This window comes from Amia ocellicauda, chromosome 17 (assembly GCF_036373705.1).
Source record: "Amia ocellicauda isolate fAmiCal2 chromosome 17, fAmiCal2.hap1, whole genome shotgun sequence".
Lineage (NCBI taxonomy): Eukaryota > Metazoa > Chordata > Actinopteri > Amiiformes > Amiidae > Amia > Amia ocellicauda.
In genome coordinates, this window is record NC_089866.1 from 20,597,731 (window position 1) to 20,615,478 (window position 17,748).

Sequence of the window (17,748 nt, forward strand, 5' to 3'; positions counted from 1 at the left end):
CTCTCTCTCTCTCTCTTTTCCTGCTCCCATGATGCTGTACTCATCTGTATTCATTTGACTCGGCGCAGCGCAGCCGAGGCGACGCGTCTGTGAAGCGCTGCCCCCGGTCTCGTCCAGCGAAGAAGCGGCGCCTGGGCGGTTTAACGACACGCATCCTCTGGGAGAGTCGCTCAACTCGCGGTCCGCACCGTGTTTTTAGTGGTGGATTGTTTTGTTCCCTTCAAAACAAACCCCGAATAACAGATTATTTTAACATTATCGCACACCGGACTGGAGAATGAATTCAATACGACAGGTGCCTTCCAGGGTGAAAAGCAAAAGGACTGAAACCAATTTGGGGGCGGAGAAAGAGCAATTTGACAAACAGCAGGTAAAGCGCATATTGTTATTAATTGCTACACTTGTTTTTTTTATTTTTTGGATGGCTTATTTCATCGTATAGGCTGCTGTGTGTCGCATGTATATTTAAATATTGGTTTGTTTTTGTATCACGGGGGGCCTGGACAGTGAGCGCTTTTTCCTAAATGTTCCCGTCTGTGGAAATGTGACTGGAGACGGACACGGCACTGTACACACACGGGTAGTTTGGTAGGGGTTTCGGGCTCTGGGGTGTTTTTCCCCATGAAAACAAGTCAAGGTTCAGTCGCATGTCCATCAGTACATTGGAAGATATTGCCCAAATTGTACTTTATAGCACATCAGGTATTGCTGTATTGTCTCTGACTGTTGAAGCAGGCGGTTTGTGTACATAGATTACAGCTGCATTAAAGGTTACTGATTAACCACCAAGAGCAAGTGCCCATGGGTACCTAAAACGTTCTCTGTAGTTTATTTGTGGATGAGACGCTTAATTTGGTTGACTTGTCCTTTTTCTAGAGCAGTCCTGCGGCTGGCTGCTCGTTGCTCGTTGCGTTTGAAACGCTTATGGTTCCAGAGAGCCTGCAGCTCACACGCGTCACTCAGAGCTGCTGGGAGAGCGCAGACCCCGGCTGGAATAACACGAAACCCACGTTAGTTATTCGCCCCCGTTTTGCGAAAGGAGGCGAAGGGCGGACAAACAGTCCACGCCGCGGAGTTCAGTGTGTTCCCTTGACTGTGACTTAGGCGTGGAAAGTGCATGGGTCGTGTTCGTGCAGCGCAGGTTTCCGCACTTCTGCGCCGCTCCGCCAATGGGATCGTTGGGATTCTGCAGATCTGCGCAGAACTGCGGAACTTTGCGCTACAACAACGCGGCCGTGGAACTTGTTTAACTAGTGACGTCATGAACGCTGTCTTACTTCCCACGTATTGGGAGGGTTCGGGAAGTTGAGGATTTGAGGATGCAATGGAGAGCAGTTGTTCAATGTAATGAGTAACTAAGTTGTTGCGTGCCGTTTTCGTTCCTTAGAGCACGATGTCAACCATTATGAATTTACGGACTTATGTACACCAGGGATTCCCTGTTCTGTTGGATTTTGTTCCAGCTGACATCTTAATTGCTTAATTGAATCCTTAATTGAACAAACCATGCAATATACGGCTCAATTATGTAATTAAGACTTTATAGCTGTACGAAGTGCATCTAACATCTAAACTGGAACATGCCATTCAGGACTTGAGGATTCTGTTTTTTGCCCATTATTCTAGAAGCAAAGCTAAAACTATTTAGGACCGGATTGTTGGCTAGTGCAGGGGTGGCTAACCCTGGTCCTGGAGAGCTGCAATCCTGCAGAATTTCCAGGTCTCTCTTAATTACCAGTCAATGGATATCTTGAACACAGGGACATTTTGCCTAATTAAGACCCATAAATCGTTCAATTAAGCAGTTAACGATCTGGATAAAACAAAAACCTGCAGACCCTGTGGCTCTCCAGGACCAGGGTTAGCCACCCCTCGGCTAGTGAGTTACAAAAACTAACATTTTAAAAACCTTTTCCAAAGAAGCAAGTAAAACGTGTTTAAAGAGTCCAACCTTTGAACAGAAGTTGTCCTTCTGCTTTTATGTACTACATTTAGTTCAAACTGTTTGGGTAAAAAAACTACAAATAATTATAAATATGGTCAAAATGATGATGGAGCAGAAGAATAAGATGGAGAGATTATTTGATACAGAATGGATGACTGCTGACCTGGTGCAGGAAGGTGTCCTTAGTTTAGGGTGTGAACAAAGCTTCCCAATATCAAGGTTTGAAACCACACCTCAAGCCATTTGGGTTTGGTCATATCCGATTGCTTTAGCAGAGGTCACGTTGAATGAAAGCAGTGCTCCCTATCCCAGATACCTCTCGGCGTGCCCTCTTCTGTTACCTGCAGCTGATCACTGTCACGTGTTTACCGTTGGCTGTAAAAACACAGGCCTATCACTCCATTCTTATGTCTAAAAAGGCACATCAGTCTGTTTGTTATTTCTGACCCAATTATTTGTTTGATGGTTTTTCTTTGTCAGTGGATGCCTTAAACCAGCCCATAACACTGTGCTATAGGAATTCATCCCCAGGCAAGAAGCATTGAAGGATGACTCCTGCCTGTTCCGTTTATCTAACAGTCTTGCTCGAGTGTGGTGCTAGATTTGTGCAAGACAGGTGCAGTGCTGTCATTCAATCCTCACTGTCCTAGAAGCATGTACATATAAAATCTCTCTGTCTGGCTTATCCATGCAGGGCAAAGCCTGATTTAAAATGACACTTTGCTTGTTTAGGCTAGGCTATATCTTAAGAGCTTCTAGAATAATGGAAAATACAAATAACCGGGAAGCAGCTTCCCTTGTCAACCATGATGCAGAAAGCAGCTCACATGGGCACACATTCCTTGGTAATTGACGCCCTGTACTGTTGACTGAAATCTATTCTCCTGCCCGGCACGGGTGGCACTGATACTTGTGCCTGGTTCAGGAAGTATGTAATGCCAACCCAATCTTGAATTAGTAAACACTATGGGCCATTGGGATTTAAATACATTTGCTCATTGCTCCACATCATGTTTGAGATTGGTAGGGGAAATTACAAATATCAGTTCAAATGATAACACTTGTAATTTCTACCTACTAGCTGATGGAAAAAGAAGAGGAGTACTAAAACTCAGAATTGAACATTACAGGATGTGAAAGTAGTTTCTGCATTAGCACTTAACAGCAGTTAAGCGGACTTTGAATCTGAATTTTCTAGTCAAATAATCTCCCTGTCACAAATGGCTTGACAAAGCATTTGAAATAAATTACATTAACCATAAAAGGCAAGTGTCCTGTTCAGATTATTTACAATCACATTGACATTAAAGGCCCTTAAATATTTCAGCAAAATATCAACCAGACTGTTTATTTATTTATTTATTTTTTTTGGGTCATACAGGTGCTGCTGTTTAATGTTTTCATAATGCAGTCAAGGTCAAATGGCTCCCGTGCAATATCCCACATAAGTTCTGTTGACACTTTCATCTTGTGTGGGCTTTTTCCTGCAAATTCTTCCCTGTTTCCCAAATCCAAAGAAACATAATAGTATAAACATTGAAATACAGTTTAGATAAGGCTAGAGTGCAGCTGCTGGAAACAACATTACTCCCTTCTGGCCTATTACCTCCCTTCTGAGAGACCTGATGCACACAGGAGCTGACTGTGGATAGGGGATGTGGAAATAAAACCTGTTGAATACAACTCATTGAATCTGATCTGCTCAGATGATTCAGTGACGAGGGGACTAGTAAAGAGTACATCTATTTTACTAGTTTTTTAGTCTGTCACAGTTTAATTCCTGCAGGCCTTTCTTGTTTTTCCACCATCTTCCCAGAGTTCACTCTGCAGACCCAGCTGTCAGATGGCCACTTCAGTTCCAGAGGGAAGGTGTTTTTGTTTTTATAATCACGTGAGCGGGAATTCAGGACAATGTCTGCATCACACTCAAATAAGTACACGCAGGCTTAACCCAGGCCTGTTTCCATACATACCACTAATGTCCCTTAACTTGCGTAACTCATGTTCTTAAGTCATTTTTTTTGTTTCCTGTAAGGTAGCAGAAATGCATTGTGAGCTTGTTTTCTTTTTAATCACTAAATGGACATCTCACACCTTCTCCCCACACAAACCTCTGTACACTCAGGTGGAACTTGTGGCATCTTCTCTTTGCATCACAGTGCGCTGACATAACATTGACATGTCGGAGGACAGGAAGGAAAACCTTGCCTGGCAGGGCTGGGCGTCAAGCTGTGCTATGTGAATGGTAGTGGGATGGCGTTTCCTCCCCTCCAGGGTCTGACCGCTGGGTGGGGTGCTCCCAGCAGCACGGCCTCGCAAGGCACCTGTGGTGACCATGGAGACCAGCCTCCTGCAGGAAGAGGAAATGAAGGGGCCGGATCAGAGCAGAGGCCTGGCATTGTTTCCAGGGGCAAATGAAACGTGATTGGCTCAACAAACTATGAAAGCCTCAAAGTTTCATATCAGTCCCGCAGTGGGATCGCACAATAGGAAGGCTAAGATTATTTGTATTATTTTAACTGTCTATGGTGATTATTTGTATTGGAGGAGGAATCCTTGTATGGTAAGGCAGGTATAGCTGCAGTGGGACTCATGGTTTATTTGAATAATGCCAACGGGTGCTGCATGCCTTGGTTTGTATCTGCATTGTTTAGTGCCCCTGGAATCCCAGACATTCAGGAAAACCAGCTTCGAAAAAGCAGGGGAATCTCACTCTGCCAAACAAGACGTCTTCCTCATCGCTTCGTGGGCAGGCCGAATGTGATCCGACACAAATAAGTGTGGCTGTGTCTTTCCACAGTGCTGGTCTCTGTTAACCCTACAGCTGTGCTAGTGGACAGTGGACAATAAGTCAATGTGCTGAACCAGTCTTATTATTTAGACTGGAGTATTGAGAGATGGCATTCAAGTTTCCTTTTGCTCTTCAGATGAGATAAAAGATTATCAGCCATTACCTATAATGTTCCATTATCAGTTGGAGCCTGAACTTAGCAGTGAAAAGATTTTCTTTCTAAGAGATTACAGTAGAAGAGCCAGTGTAGGACCTCATTCTGCCCCACATCTATACAAATTCAGATAGCATTGGCATATTAAAAAGATGAATGATTATGGTTTTATAAATGTACCAGATATCTGGTACGGATAATAACTTCTGAATGCATTTTACATAAGAGTATTTGCTGGATAGTATATTTTCATTTTGTTTTTTAAATATATATACATTTTAGATGCATGGTATTATATACATTTTGTTTTGCTTCCCTCTGCACTTTAAGTAGGCAATAGCTTGATATTAATATAATTATAATTTAAGGAGTGAGAGTCTAGAGGCCAATCTATCATTACAACATTGAGTGCTGGGGGGAGGAGGGAGGTTTGTTTTGCCAGTCTAAAATATGCACACCTATGTCATTCCAAAGGCATTACTACTCCTGTTGTTGTCGGAGGCCTGCGAGATCCATCACTTTCACTGCAGTGTGAGGGGGGGCACATCCTCCACAAGCTCTTCACTTGCACAACTTTCTGTTCCCGGACTGCTGTGAAGCGCAAACATTGCTGCAGCAGTGAGTACAGGAGGCTGCATTGTCTCTGGCTCCAGAAATGCAAGCGTGTGTACCTGTGTACAGGAAGTAGGCCCCTGTCAAATGGTGGTGTTTTTGAACGTGACCATTTGCATGCTGCCCACATTTCTCCTCCGTGTCAACACCCTTCGCTGTAAAGCAGTCCTTCCTGCAGTTCTGTTTGAACACCGAAACGGTTATACTTGCTGCAGTGAGAGGACATAAATATCACAATTATCCATGCTTCTTTTCTATGTCAGTTTTGTTTTCCATTAATATCACATTTAAAACAAACAAACAAACAAAAAAAAAAGTTTGAAAATTCATCTTGTTTCAGCCACTGTTAGTCCCGAAAGTCTGGTAACATTCTCTTTGGTCTGGAAGGTCTGTTTCACGGTGTTACAACTTTCAATTATTTATTTTCACTTAAAAGAAAAAGCAATAAATTAAATAAGGAGGAAAGAAGAAAAATATGGAGTATTCTCTTAAAACCCTATTGCATTTCTACTGCCTTGCCTCTTCTGTAATCAGGATCTTCACCTTCAACTGCCACAGCTTCTATAGCCGTGTGAAAATGTACGTTGTATGAGCCTGTCATCGAATACACCGGGGTAGGCTACACTGCCCTGAAAAGAAAAAGCTTGCAGTGTTTTACAATCCATGGTTGAGTTATTTTTTTGTCACATAAAAAAAAAGAACTACTAGTGCTCTGGCGCTGCCAGGCTTGAGTTACTGACAATATAAAAGCAGAACTGCTCAAGAGCCACGGGTCATTGTTCTGTGTGATACAGCAGGAGGGTAAGGAGGTAAGGAGAAACTTTGCACAAGAAACAACATGGTTGAAAGGTTTGAGGAAAAAAAAAAATTAGTGTGAAGAAAGGACTGGTAAACAAATCCTTTTACGGGTCATCTGCTGCTACTGAAACCAGTATGGTGCCCTTATTTACTTTACTTGGAAGTGCACGGTCTTGCAGCTTTGAAAAAGTGGGATGTGTGGTCGTACGAGGTGGTTGCCCACAAGAGTCATTTGCTGGTCTGGACTCAATTCCATAAAAACCCACAGAGCGTGGCCTGCAAAAGCTTTCACATACAGTGGGGGAAAAAAAGTATTTGATCCCCTGCTAATTTTGTATGTTTGCCCACTGACAAAGAAATGATCAGTCTATAATTTTAAAATTGTAGGTGTATTTTAACAGTGAGAGACAGAATAACAACAAAAAAATCCAGAAAAACGCATTTCAAAAAAGTTATAAATTGATTTGCATGTTAATGAGGGAAATAAGTATTTGACCCCTTCGACTTAGTACTTGGTGGCGAAACCCTTGTTGGCTATCACAGAGTTCAGACGTTTCTTGTAGTTGGCCACCAGGTTTGCACACATCTCAGGAGGGATTTTGTCCCACTCCTCTTTGCAGATCCTCTCCAAGTCATTAAGGTTTCGAGGCTGACGTTTGGCAACTCGAACCTTCAGCTCCCTCCACAGATTTTCTATGGGATTAAGGTCTGGAGACTGGCTAGGCCACTCCAGGACCTTAATGTGCTTCTTCTTGAGACACTCCTTTGTTGCCTTGGCTGTGTGTTTTGGGTCATTGTCATGCTGGAATACCCATCCATGACCCATTTTCAATGCCCTGGCTGAGGGAAGGAGGTTCTCACCCAAGATTTGACGGTACATGGCCCCGTCCATCGTCCCTTTGATGCGGTCCAGTTGTCCTGTCCCCTTAGCAGAAAAACACCCCAAAGCATAATGTTTCCACCTCCATGTTTGACGGTGGGGATGGTGTTCTTGGGGTCATTCCCCCTCCTCCAAACACGGCGAGTTGAGTTGATGCCAAAGACCTCGATTTTGGTTTCATCTGACCACAACACTTTCACCCAGTTCTCCTCTGAATCATTCAGATGTTCATTGGCAAACTTCAGACGGGCCTGTACATGTGCTTTCTTGAGCAGGGGGACCTTGCGGGCGCTTCAGGATTTCAGTCCTTCACGGCGTAGTGTGTTACCAATTGTTTTCTTGGTGACTATGGTCCCAGCTGCCTAGAGATCATTAACAAGATCCTCCCGTGTAGTTCTGGGCTGATTCCTCACCGTTCTCATGATCATTGAAACTCCACGAAGTGAGATCTTGCATGGAGCCCCAGACCGAGGGAGACTGACAGTTATTTTGTGTTTCTTCCATTTGTGAATAATCGCACCAACTGTTGTCACCTTCTCACCAAGCTGCTTGGCGATGGTCTTGTAGCCCATTCCAGCCTTGTGTAGGTCTACAATCTTGTCCCTGACATCCTTGGACAGCTCTTTGGTCTTGGCCATGGTGGAGAGTTTGGAATCTGATTGATTGATTGCTTCTGTGGACAGGTGTCTTTTATACAGGTAACAAGCTGAGATTAGGAGCACTCCCTTTAAGAGAGTGCTCCTAATCTCAGTTCGTTACCTGTATAAAAGACACCTGGGAGCCAGAAATCTTGCTGATTGATAGGGGATCAAATACTTATTTCCCTCATTAACATGCAAATCAATTTATAACTTTTTTGAAATGGCACTGGTACAGCCCCTGAGTGCAACTTTCCTGGCTACGAGGGAGGATGGATCAGTGCCAGGCCTGAACAGGAAGCACTCAACACCTTAATGAGAACCAGACGGCTGTAAGGACACTGGACAGGGTTTGAGACTTGAGACGTGGATTACATGTAGGGTTTGCTTAAAATGTGATGCACTTGGCATACCATGTGATGTTCTTTATGATTATTATTTATGCATGTAATAGTAAATGCCCTTACCCAGAGTGACTTACTGTAGTACTGTTTGCTTGCCACTAAAACTTTACATATTACAGTAAGTGCAGTTCAGTACAATATACAGCATTGGTGATAAGCATCCAAAATCAATACAATAAACCGCAGTAGTATCAGTCTTACTTAAAGTGAACTACGATCTACAGAATGTTAAAACTACCCGTTTAATATAGACTGTTAACTGTTCAGACAAATTGAAATAAAATTGACTTCTAATGGACTTCTAATTAACTGGGGAAGATATTGTGTATAGGGTCAGGCACTGAGGCCCCCTGATCTGTGGGTTGTTCCTGCAGTGTTTCTGGAGGCTTTCAGACCTCTTTCACCTCACACTCCAGGCCACACACTAATAATATGATCCCTTTCTGTGTCACTTGGAACAGCTGACTGGACTCCCCTAGCTGGTCTGACTGTTTGAAGTCAGGTTGCTATTCAGGTGAATGCATAACTGATAGAACTGCACTTTACAGAGCAGGTGGAAGAGAAAATGAACCCCTGTATTTAATTTAGAAAATGTGCTGTTGCTCGCCCATAATTACGGGAATGTGGACAGAGAAAAGACTGCACGGTGTGTGTGTGTGTGTGTGTGTGTGTGTGTGTGTGTATATAGTTGGTCAATTTATTTATTATCCATGAATCTATATAGGAGATAATTGATGTTTAGATTCTGCTTTACAGGTAGTCTTGGAGTTTGACTAATGCTCCTGTCTCGTATGGTCTCGGCACCAGTGTACCATTAAGTTCTCTCATATTCTTGCAGCCATTGAAAAATGATTCTTATAGCCGTGGGTCACAACTGGTGTGAAGATGAGATTGAGATTTGATTAAAGCTGCACTTAATCAGGATCGCAGTGGAAAAGCCTGTTGGTAAGAAGGAGAGTTGATTGGAACCCATGCCTCTTTTCCGTGAACACAGATGCCTCTTTTCAGGTCTTGATTTGATTGTGTGTGTGAGACGGAGCACATATGCACTGTGAATCTGAAATTTCCATTGCTTTAGAAGCTGCACCTGGACTTTAATTTATTTACTGTTTCCCTAAATTCTCTTATGCCCCAGGAAGCTCACTCTGGCGACTGTCAGTATGTCTGTGGCTGCTCAGGCCTGGTTCCGTCCCACGCTTGGCAAGTGGGTCACACAGTGGCTGCAAGGGACACGGCCCCATATTAATCTTCTCACTCGGTGGACTGCTGTTGTGAGCAACTACACACAGCACAGCTCCGATACTTGTTTTTTGTGGTGTATATCGGTCTGTGATTAAACCTCTCACTGGTTGATTTAGTTGTGACCTCATTCTCCACATAACAGAAACCAGAGGAGTTCCTCTCTCTAATTATCAGTGCATCAGTTATCGTCTTTGGAATGTAAGCTTCCCCAATGCACTGTGGTAAACGCTGGAATTTGTCACTGCACTTATGTTTTTTCTGATAAATGACCCAGTCCGGTAGCTGGGGAGGAAAGTAGTGCTGTGCCCCCACTGGGCCCATTTAAAATCCAAGGCAACAGTACACACAGGCTAGATGCACTGACCAGGCCCAGGATTTTCACATTAAGGAGATCTGATCTGTTACTGCACTCAATATCCATATGATTAGTTCTGTACCCTTCTGATCATGATGCCAAGAAAAACCTTTCATCAGAAATCTGAGTTTGCCCCAGTCTTTTAACAGCTTGTGCACATTCCACCCTGCACGTTTAGCATCACACATCATTGTGCCCTGTTACACCACTTGTTGGCAAGTGATTTATTTTTTACTTATGTATGACACACAAAAAATTACCCTTGTTTTTTCATGTCGTACAGAGCGTGACATGTTATGGGTGTTCCTCCGTATGTAACCTTGAAGGCTAGGACTCGAAGTGTGTTGAATTAAGCTGATAAGGACTAGCATAAACAGGTGCCCTATGCACAGAGCAGCCCACAGTCTAGCACAGTCTCGGGACAGAGAGGCGTCTGGAATATGTCGAAGCTGAAGGTGCAGGATGCTTTGTTGAAGAACAAGGACGAAAAGGTGAGCGCAGGATCTGTCTTGGATCACTGATTTAAATGAATTGTTCGCTTGAAGCTCTAGTTGGGATATAAGAAGGTTCTGCACATAGGAGTCTGGCTCTTGCTCTGGTATCGGCTTTAAGACAGTCATGTAGATGTCACTTTGCCTGACCCATTTAGCTGTGGTGTACCGAGCCAGGGAGTTACACACACAGATTATTCCACATCTATAGTCTCATCCTGTTTGCATCATCTTAGACTCTGCTAGCGTGTTCCTTTTGATTTATGTAATTGAGACCATAAAATTGGTCTTTCATCAGTGCTGTATTGTAGGAGTGTGAGCTGTAGAGCCTGTTGTGTGTGTGTGTGTGTGTGTGTGTGTGTGTGTGTGTGTGGATTAGTGTGCTGAAGCAACACAATCCCGTCTGGTACAGAATTAGAATGAAAAGCCGTTAGTCACACCGGTTGAAACTAATCATAGTCTGAATGTCCAGCCGTGTAGTAAATTACTATTGCACTCCAATCATCTGAAGACAGTTACTTTAACGAGAGGGTAATCTGCTGTTTATCTTTATTTATTTATTTATTTTAAGTGTCAGGCAGTGTAAATGCATTATAAATGCTTTCCCATGGCAACTCTATACACATGCCATCTGCCCTGTTAGAGGTGCCAGGCAGTGCTTGCCAGGGTCTGGAGAGCAGCCAGAGATCGCCCAGCTGATGCCCTCCCTGCACCGCTGGCACAGGCTCTCATTATCCCCCCACTGTCTTTCACTTGAAGCGCCGTCCGTCCGCAGTAATGAACCAGGGACACCAACGGCACCACAAGAAGGGTCTTCATTAACTTGGATCCCACTTCTAGTGTCTGTCCCACTCTTGGATCTCTGTTAATTGGTGCCACAGTGGAGCTCTGTGTTCAGTGAGGTCACTGCTGCTGGCCCTAAATGATTTCTTTATGCAGTGGGAGCTCGCCGGCTGCAGGGCTCCTGAAACGGGCCTTTTTCTCCTTCTGAGATCATTTCCAGAAATGTCTGTGACTAAACCCCCGGGAATAATGAAACGCTTGCGCTGCATGCTTGTTCTGTACTTTGAAAGGGGGAGGGGAGGGCCAGGGATGAATGCACCATGGAATGAAAGGAACTTTTAGAATCTGTACAACCTGAACAGATCCATGAAGGAAACAAACCTTAACAAATTGTCCATACATCATATCTGGAGTCCAAGAGGCTTCAGGGAGCCAGCATTTGACTCTCTAAACCTGTAATCTTTTGGTATGCCCTCGTCTCTGACATGGTGGTGGATTTACATCACTTAAGGAGCTTAGAACACCTTATTATTGCTGCCCAAAGCAACAAAGATTCAGATTTTTATCTTTTGGCTTGAATCCCATCAGACTTCCCAATATACATCAAATGAGCTCTCTGTTTGAATGCCATTTTGTTTCTGGATATACCAGTATCAAATGTAGGTCACCTGAGTTGAGTGCGCAGTAGTTGCTATTGTTACAAAGTCCTTTTGGTCTCCTCTGAGTGCTGGGAGTCCTGGGCAGGGAATCAGGGGAGAGCCCTAATTGGCTGATATTCAGTCCCCTATTGGGGGTTGGTTGTTCTAGAATGCTCCAGACCATTGTTTGTTTCTCACTCCCTCTCAAGTTCATTGTTCTGTTTTCAATGGTATTTTCAGTAGTGATAGTGAGGAGAACTAAAGGTACCTTTGTGAGTCTTCACAATAGAAGTATTTTTTGTTTTGTTGGTTTATGATTTTATATGCTTGAAAAAAAAATACATCCATTTAATTCTTGCTGATTGTACACAAATGGACAGTACAGCTGGCATTGTGAATGAGTGGCTTACAGCTCTGTTGTAATGACTCTCCCCCACTAAATGTAGCCTTTTACAAATGAGTCGTCCTTCTGCCCACGACATCTGTCTCCCACTCCAGCATTTACAAAAAAATCCACTAAAGCAGAACAGTTTTGCATACTAAGCTTAACTTCCCAGAGTTATTAAAATCCCTGTGGAGGGGAGGCTTTGTTTTGACAGTGCTGTCAGAGTGCTGTTTAGTGAAGTGCGCTGGGATTGTCCTCAGGAGAATTGGGAGAACACATTGCCGAGCTCTGTCGTTCTCGCTGTCAGTTTGGTCGGTGCAGAAGCTCGTTTACTTTAAGGCACAGGCACTGACAAAAAAGCTTGCACGTCAGCTACAAATAACTGTCTGCTCCCCGATAAAAAATATCAATTAAGTGGTTGTCACAGATGCACATTTGCACAAGTTGTCATTGCATATTAATATGAAATTGGCATTGTGCCTTCCTGTGGTTTACTGGAAAACCTGGCTGCACACCTGCATATTTGCCAGATTGTCTTAAAAGAGATGGGGGGTCAGAGTCAATATGCATCCAGGGTATCCAGATGTGTGGTGGCAAGGGAGGGAAGGTCATATGGAGTTCAGCGGCCACATTGCCCAGAGTTACCGTCTGGGAGAGACCCAGGGGGGACCCAAGTTCTCACCCATGTAGCTCCGCAGTAGATGGGTGAACTGGTGAGAATGAAGAGGGCTCAGCAACTCTGGGAGCATAGTTTGCAGGCATCAGCTTTTCTGTGGTGAAGAGTGGGGCTATTTGGCTCAACTGCATTTCAATACTTTGTGTTTAAAGAATACATTAAATCCTAATATTACAGTAAGCGCCTGCCAGGAGTCCTAGAGTGTAAACCGATAAAAGAGAAGGTCGTTCTGTGGTGGTGTGGGTGGGTAGGAGTCGTGTACCGTAGAACAACAGCTTAGTGAGAAAAGCAAACGCAACCTTGTGGTCACAAAAGGATGTGCAAGGACATTCATGTTTCCTAGTGGGTTTTATGTGAAAATGAACATTGCCAGTAATTGCTTAGAATATACACGTTATGATTTACTTTTGCAGCATTATGCAATGAACTCAATTTGACATGCTTTTGATTATACAGTAGAATTGATTTAGGCCTATGCTAATGACCTGTGAAATATTGAAAATGAACGGTGCGACAGGCCTGTGTCGAAATAAACAGCAGGTTTTTCTGTTTTGTCGTTTATCCTCCAAAAGCTTTTTAAGTTTAAAAGAACTTATCCTGGTTCATATCTACGCATGATCTAAGTTTTTATTGGATTCCTTCACAATTCGAGAAACGTACTGCTTTGTGGGTGTAGCACTTGCTCCACGGCTCCACCCTTGCAACCACAAACAAAGAGGTGTATTTTCAATCTGTCTGGAAAGTTTTTTTCTGCAAGTTTTGACACTGCCTAGTTTAATAATAACTCACAATACCTATTGGTCTGTTTACAGTTTGATAGGCTTATCACAGGGAACCCAGGGCAGCTGTAGATTGGCTCTTGGTTCTTATACACACACACACACACACAGATGTACAGATCCATAAAAGCATCTCTCTGAGACCCATTCACTCTTTCAAACTCACCCTTGATAATGAATGGAAAAGTTTTCATAGTAGTGGGAATTCATAGGTCATGGGAAAATGTGGTAGATCTCCTTCTTGATCTTGTGTTTCCCAGCCGCTGACACCACAATAACAAGCGTGGTTGGACTTCACACCAAAAGCCAAATGATTTTACTGTATTTCCTGGCACTGATAAAAGGACGAGCCACTTGTTTAAGTAACTCCTTTCTTTGTTGTTGTGGTCAGTGTTGTTCTGCCACAGGCTCTAAGTGCAAGAAGCTGTCAGTGTTTATGCTTTAAGAACCCTGCTAATCACTCTTTAAGTTTCCTTGCAAGCCAGTGCATCAGGGGTATGTTTAGGTCAGGATCAAACCCCCTGGAGATTCAAACTGGTCTCATATTGTTCTCTTAAAGAGGATTCAGGTAAACAGGATATTGCACAATGAACTGTACAGGGCTAAAGCAAAATCCTACATGGTTTGGAATTTTCCTATAAATAAGTCAAATGTGGGATGACTCTCGCAGCATTTGTTTTGCCAATATGAAAAAAACCCAACTTCAGAAAAGCAAGTGATGCATGAATAAGTAATGGGAAGGTAATTTACAGAGATCCCATTGGCTGTATATCAGGTTGTATATCTGTGCAGAAATGGAGCCAGGAAGAGTGATAAGTGTTCACTATTATAGTGTCCAGGGGGGATTGTCTGTTGAATATTTCTGTGGCCTGATGGTCAAAGCTCTTTATATCAGTACATCAGTATATATTCCAGTTATCATCCATTGGAGTTCATACACTGTGCTAAAATTAAACATTTTCCTGTTTATTATTGAGTGATGTTATTCATATTCCTGACTGTTGAGTATCTCCTTACTCGGCAAAACCACAGTGGTGTTTCAGCTACATTTTGTATTTTAAATAAAATGCCCTTGGAAAAATGTTTTGTGTGCGGTTGTGTTGATGAAAATTCATTTTCATGTATCCTGTTGATCTTAAATGTCAAGTTTCCACGGCAACATTCGTATGCCTTGGTCCAGAAAAATGTTATTTTAAAAGCTGAGATGCATGATTTTGAATTCTTTGGATGTTTTCTTCAGAAACGGTGCATAGACTCACCTCATTGTGGATGACTCCTTATCAGCATGTCAGCGCAGACTAGCGTGTGTGGGCTTCCTTGTCGTAGCTAGTTTGTTGGCTGCCGTTGTCGTTTTCAAATGGCCCACCATGCCACTTCTGCATACAGTGGAGCACTAATGGAGTTTTCCTCATTTGGAGGGGCTTTTAGGAGCCAATTTGCCAGCATCTACTTTAATTTGCACTTGACTTACCACTGCTATGCTGAGGGTTGATTTAGTCATAGACATGCAGGCACACACCCATGCAAGAGTGTTTGGCAGTGTGTTTTAACCCGGTGTTTTCTATCAAGGCAGAAGTGTTTGTTCAAGGATCATCTCTTTGCCTTTGGATTAGGTGTGATGCACTCCTCTAGTGTCAGCCTCACTTTCTCATTCTCTTCTCTGACTGGGGTGTGATCTGGGATCCGGTCCAACGTGGCATTAAATGGAGTCGATTTAGGCAAGTGATGGAGACTGATGCCCTTGGGTGGGGAGTGGGGGCCGAGGGGGGGTGGTCTAATCTGAGAGGAGCAAACTCGCTGAGATTGAAGACGTGAGCTGGATCTCCGCCCAGGCTTCCCTAGGAAAAGTAAGTGGTTGAAAGTCTGTTCGCTTCAGCTCAGACAATCTTTCTCACTGCAAGACCCCAGCTACAGGTTCCTTTGCCATATATCCTCCATGACCAGTACCCAGATGGACAGTGTCACCTTGGATCCATGCCATCCTGTGCAAAACCTTGTTTGGAATGAAATTGAAATGCTGAACCAGGGGAAGGATTTCTGCAAGGCCATGAAAACCTGTGCCAGGGCACTTTCCTTCAGCAGCCAGCCCTTCACGTCAACCAAACCAGCTCTGAAAGGTCTTAATTCCATCCTGCACTATTCACACAATCTCTCTCTCTCGATGTTGCTGACAGATGCAAACTGAAAGTGTGAGTGCTGGTTGCAGGATGTATTTTCTGTAATAGCCGTAAGGGCAGGAAATTGCAGGGTGATGCTTTTTCTGTCAAGTCCTGTGCTGTTACTGTTCAGATCATGGTCAAAACAGTACAGTAGTTTGACACCTGGACAGGTAACATACTGCCTGTGTGTGCCAAACATGGGCAAGGGATGGTACTGCTAAGAGGCCTAGATATTAAAATAAGGAAGTACAAAAATAGAACACTACAAATACAATTTCATTGAACAAACATGTTCTTATCTTTACAAACCGCTGTTATAATGTGAAAGCAGTTGATCTGACCTCCACCTCTCCCTCTTTTTTCAGTTGGCCAGCATCAGCAAAGCCATCAACAGCACTGAGACCCCAGTAAAGGAGAAGCATGCACGCAGTATCCTTTTGAACAGTGAGCCCTCAGTACACGCTGCCAGAGAGCACACGATTGCCAACAGCACTGGGACAACAGTCACATTCCCAAACACAGCTGCTTGGGATGAATTGGATGAGATGCAGTGCCCCCCCCCACCTACTTCCCACAGTACAGATCTCTACCAGTTTTGTAATTACTATTCATCACAGAGGTGTCCTGTGGGATTAGGGTCAGACTGAATTGTTTTCAGTGCTGATCTTGTTACTCTCCCACTTTTGATGGGCCTCACAATATTAATACAGTCTGCTCTCTTCTACATTATCACAACTGGTCACTGGCAGACATGCTTTTGCTGATGCACACTTCAGTACAGGAAAAAACTACACTGCTTCCCCCACACAAAAACAAACGCACAGTGAACAATAGTGTATTGGATGTGGCACTTCAGACAGCTAGGCATTAAAATAAAGGTTATTTAGATAAATCATGTTGGTTGTCAGGCTATATATCTGTGGCGGAATGCACTTTAAACAAACAGAAGCAGGAAGAGTGATAAGTGTTCACTATTATAGTGTCCAGAGGGGATTGTCTATTGAATATTTCTGTGGCCTGATAGTCAAAGCTTTTTTTTTATCAGTACATCAGTACTTGTTGGAGTTCATACACAGTGATAAAATAATTGTTCCTGTTTATTGTTGAGTGATGTTATTCATATTCCTGACTGTTGAGTGTCTCCTTTCTCACCAACATCACAGTGCGGTTTGTTACGTTACTTACATGATACTAGTCTGAAAATAGTCAGGCCTGTGGGTGGTGTGTGTGTGTGCGCGAAGGGACACAGGTGTTGCTCTGCTGTGTCTCTGGAGGGCTCTTCCTTGACTCCTGTGCATGAATCATCCTCGGGACGCACCGTGAGAAAGGAGCCTTCACGTTCTGGTCGTACGCGCTGGGCCTGCCCCTGGCCAGCAACTCCATCCTCAGCTGGAAGTTCTGCCATGTCCTGCACAAAGTCCTGCGAGATGGGCATACCAATGTGAGTGAAGCCTTCTTATCTCCTGCCTTATTAAACACCTACCCACCCACTGAGACGGCCTCTGCACAGTGCTGTAGTGTTGGAGTCCAGCTGAAATTGGACTTCCATGAGGCTGTATTTGTAGGCTTTATAGGCACACCTTGCGTAGAGTAGCTTCTAAAATATGCCTGATCATTTTACTGTGCAGACTATTTGCTCTATAACTTCCAAATTGTACATGCTTACAATGTAAATGTTATTTTTGAATGCTGATTTATTTATTAAATTATCAAATGATTAGCCCATTTAGCTCCGAGACAGAGATGCATAAGCCAGCTAGTCTCAAACGACTTGTGTTGGTTTTGATGGCTCTGCTGGGTTTGTGTTCCTCAGAGCCTGCAGGACTGCGCGAGGCATCGGAGCAACATTCGGGAGACGGGGGTTCTGTGGGTGAGTTTTCTGTGGAGGTGCTGAGTCATTCGCCTCATAGGATCTGAATGGAGCAACGCAGTGAATGGAGCATGTTGGAGTGCATGTGTGTGACATATTTGATTAACAAATAACTAGGAACCTTTTAAGGGGAAATGACATAGGAGGA

At 43.6% G+C, this 17,748-nt stretch overlaps 1 protein-coding gene across 3 annotated transcripts in view; it reads left to right on the forward strand.

Moving 5' to 3' along the window:
• Nucleotides 1–3: 3 nt before the first annotated feature.
• Nucleotides 4–17,748, forward strand: part of LOC136712475 (huntingtin-interacting protein 1-related protein) — a 36,967-nt gene continuing 19,222 nt past the window's right edge. Inside the window, exons 1-4 of one of the 3 annotated variants that reach the window (XM_066689099.1) lie at nucleotides 4–370; nucleotides 16,096–16,159; nucleotides 17,029–17,171; nucleotides 17,544–17,600. In XM_066689099.1, the coding sequence (XP_066545196.1) occupies nucleotides 278–370; nucleotides 16,096–16,159; nucleotides 17,029–17,171; nucleotides 17,544–17,600 (357 nt within the window). In that variant the 5' untranslated portion in view covers nucleotides 4–277. Of the gene's footprint in view, nucleotides 371–10,240; nucleotides 10,311–16,095; nucleotides 16,160–17,028; nucleotides 17,172–17,543; nucleotides 17,601–17,748 lie in introns of those variants that run through there. The other 2 variants (XM_066689101.1, XM_066689100.1) reach the window with 2 other exon arrangements.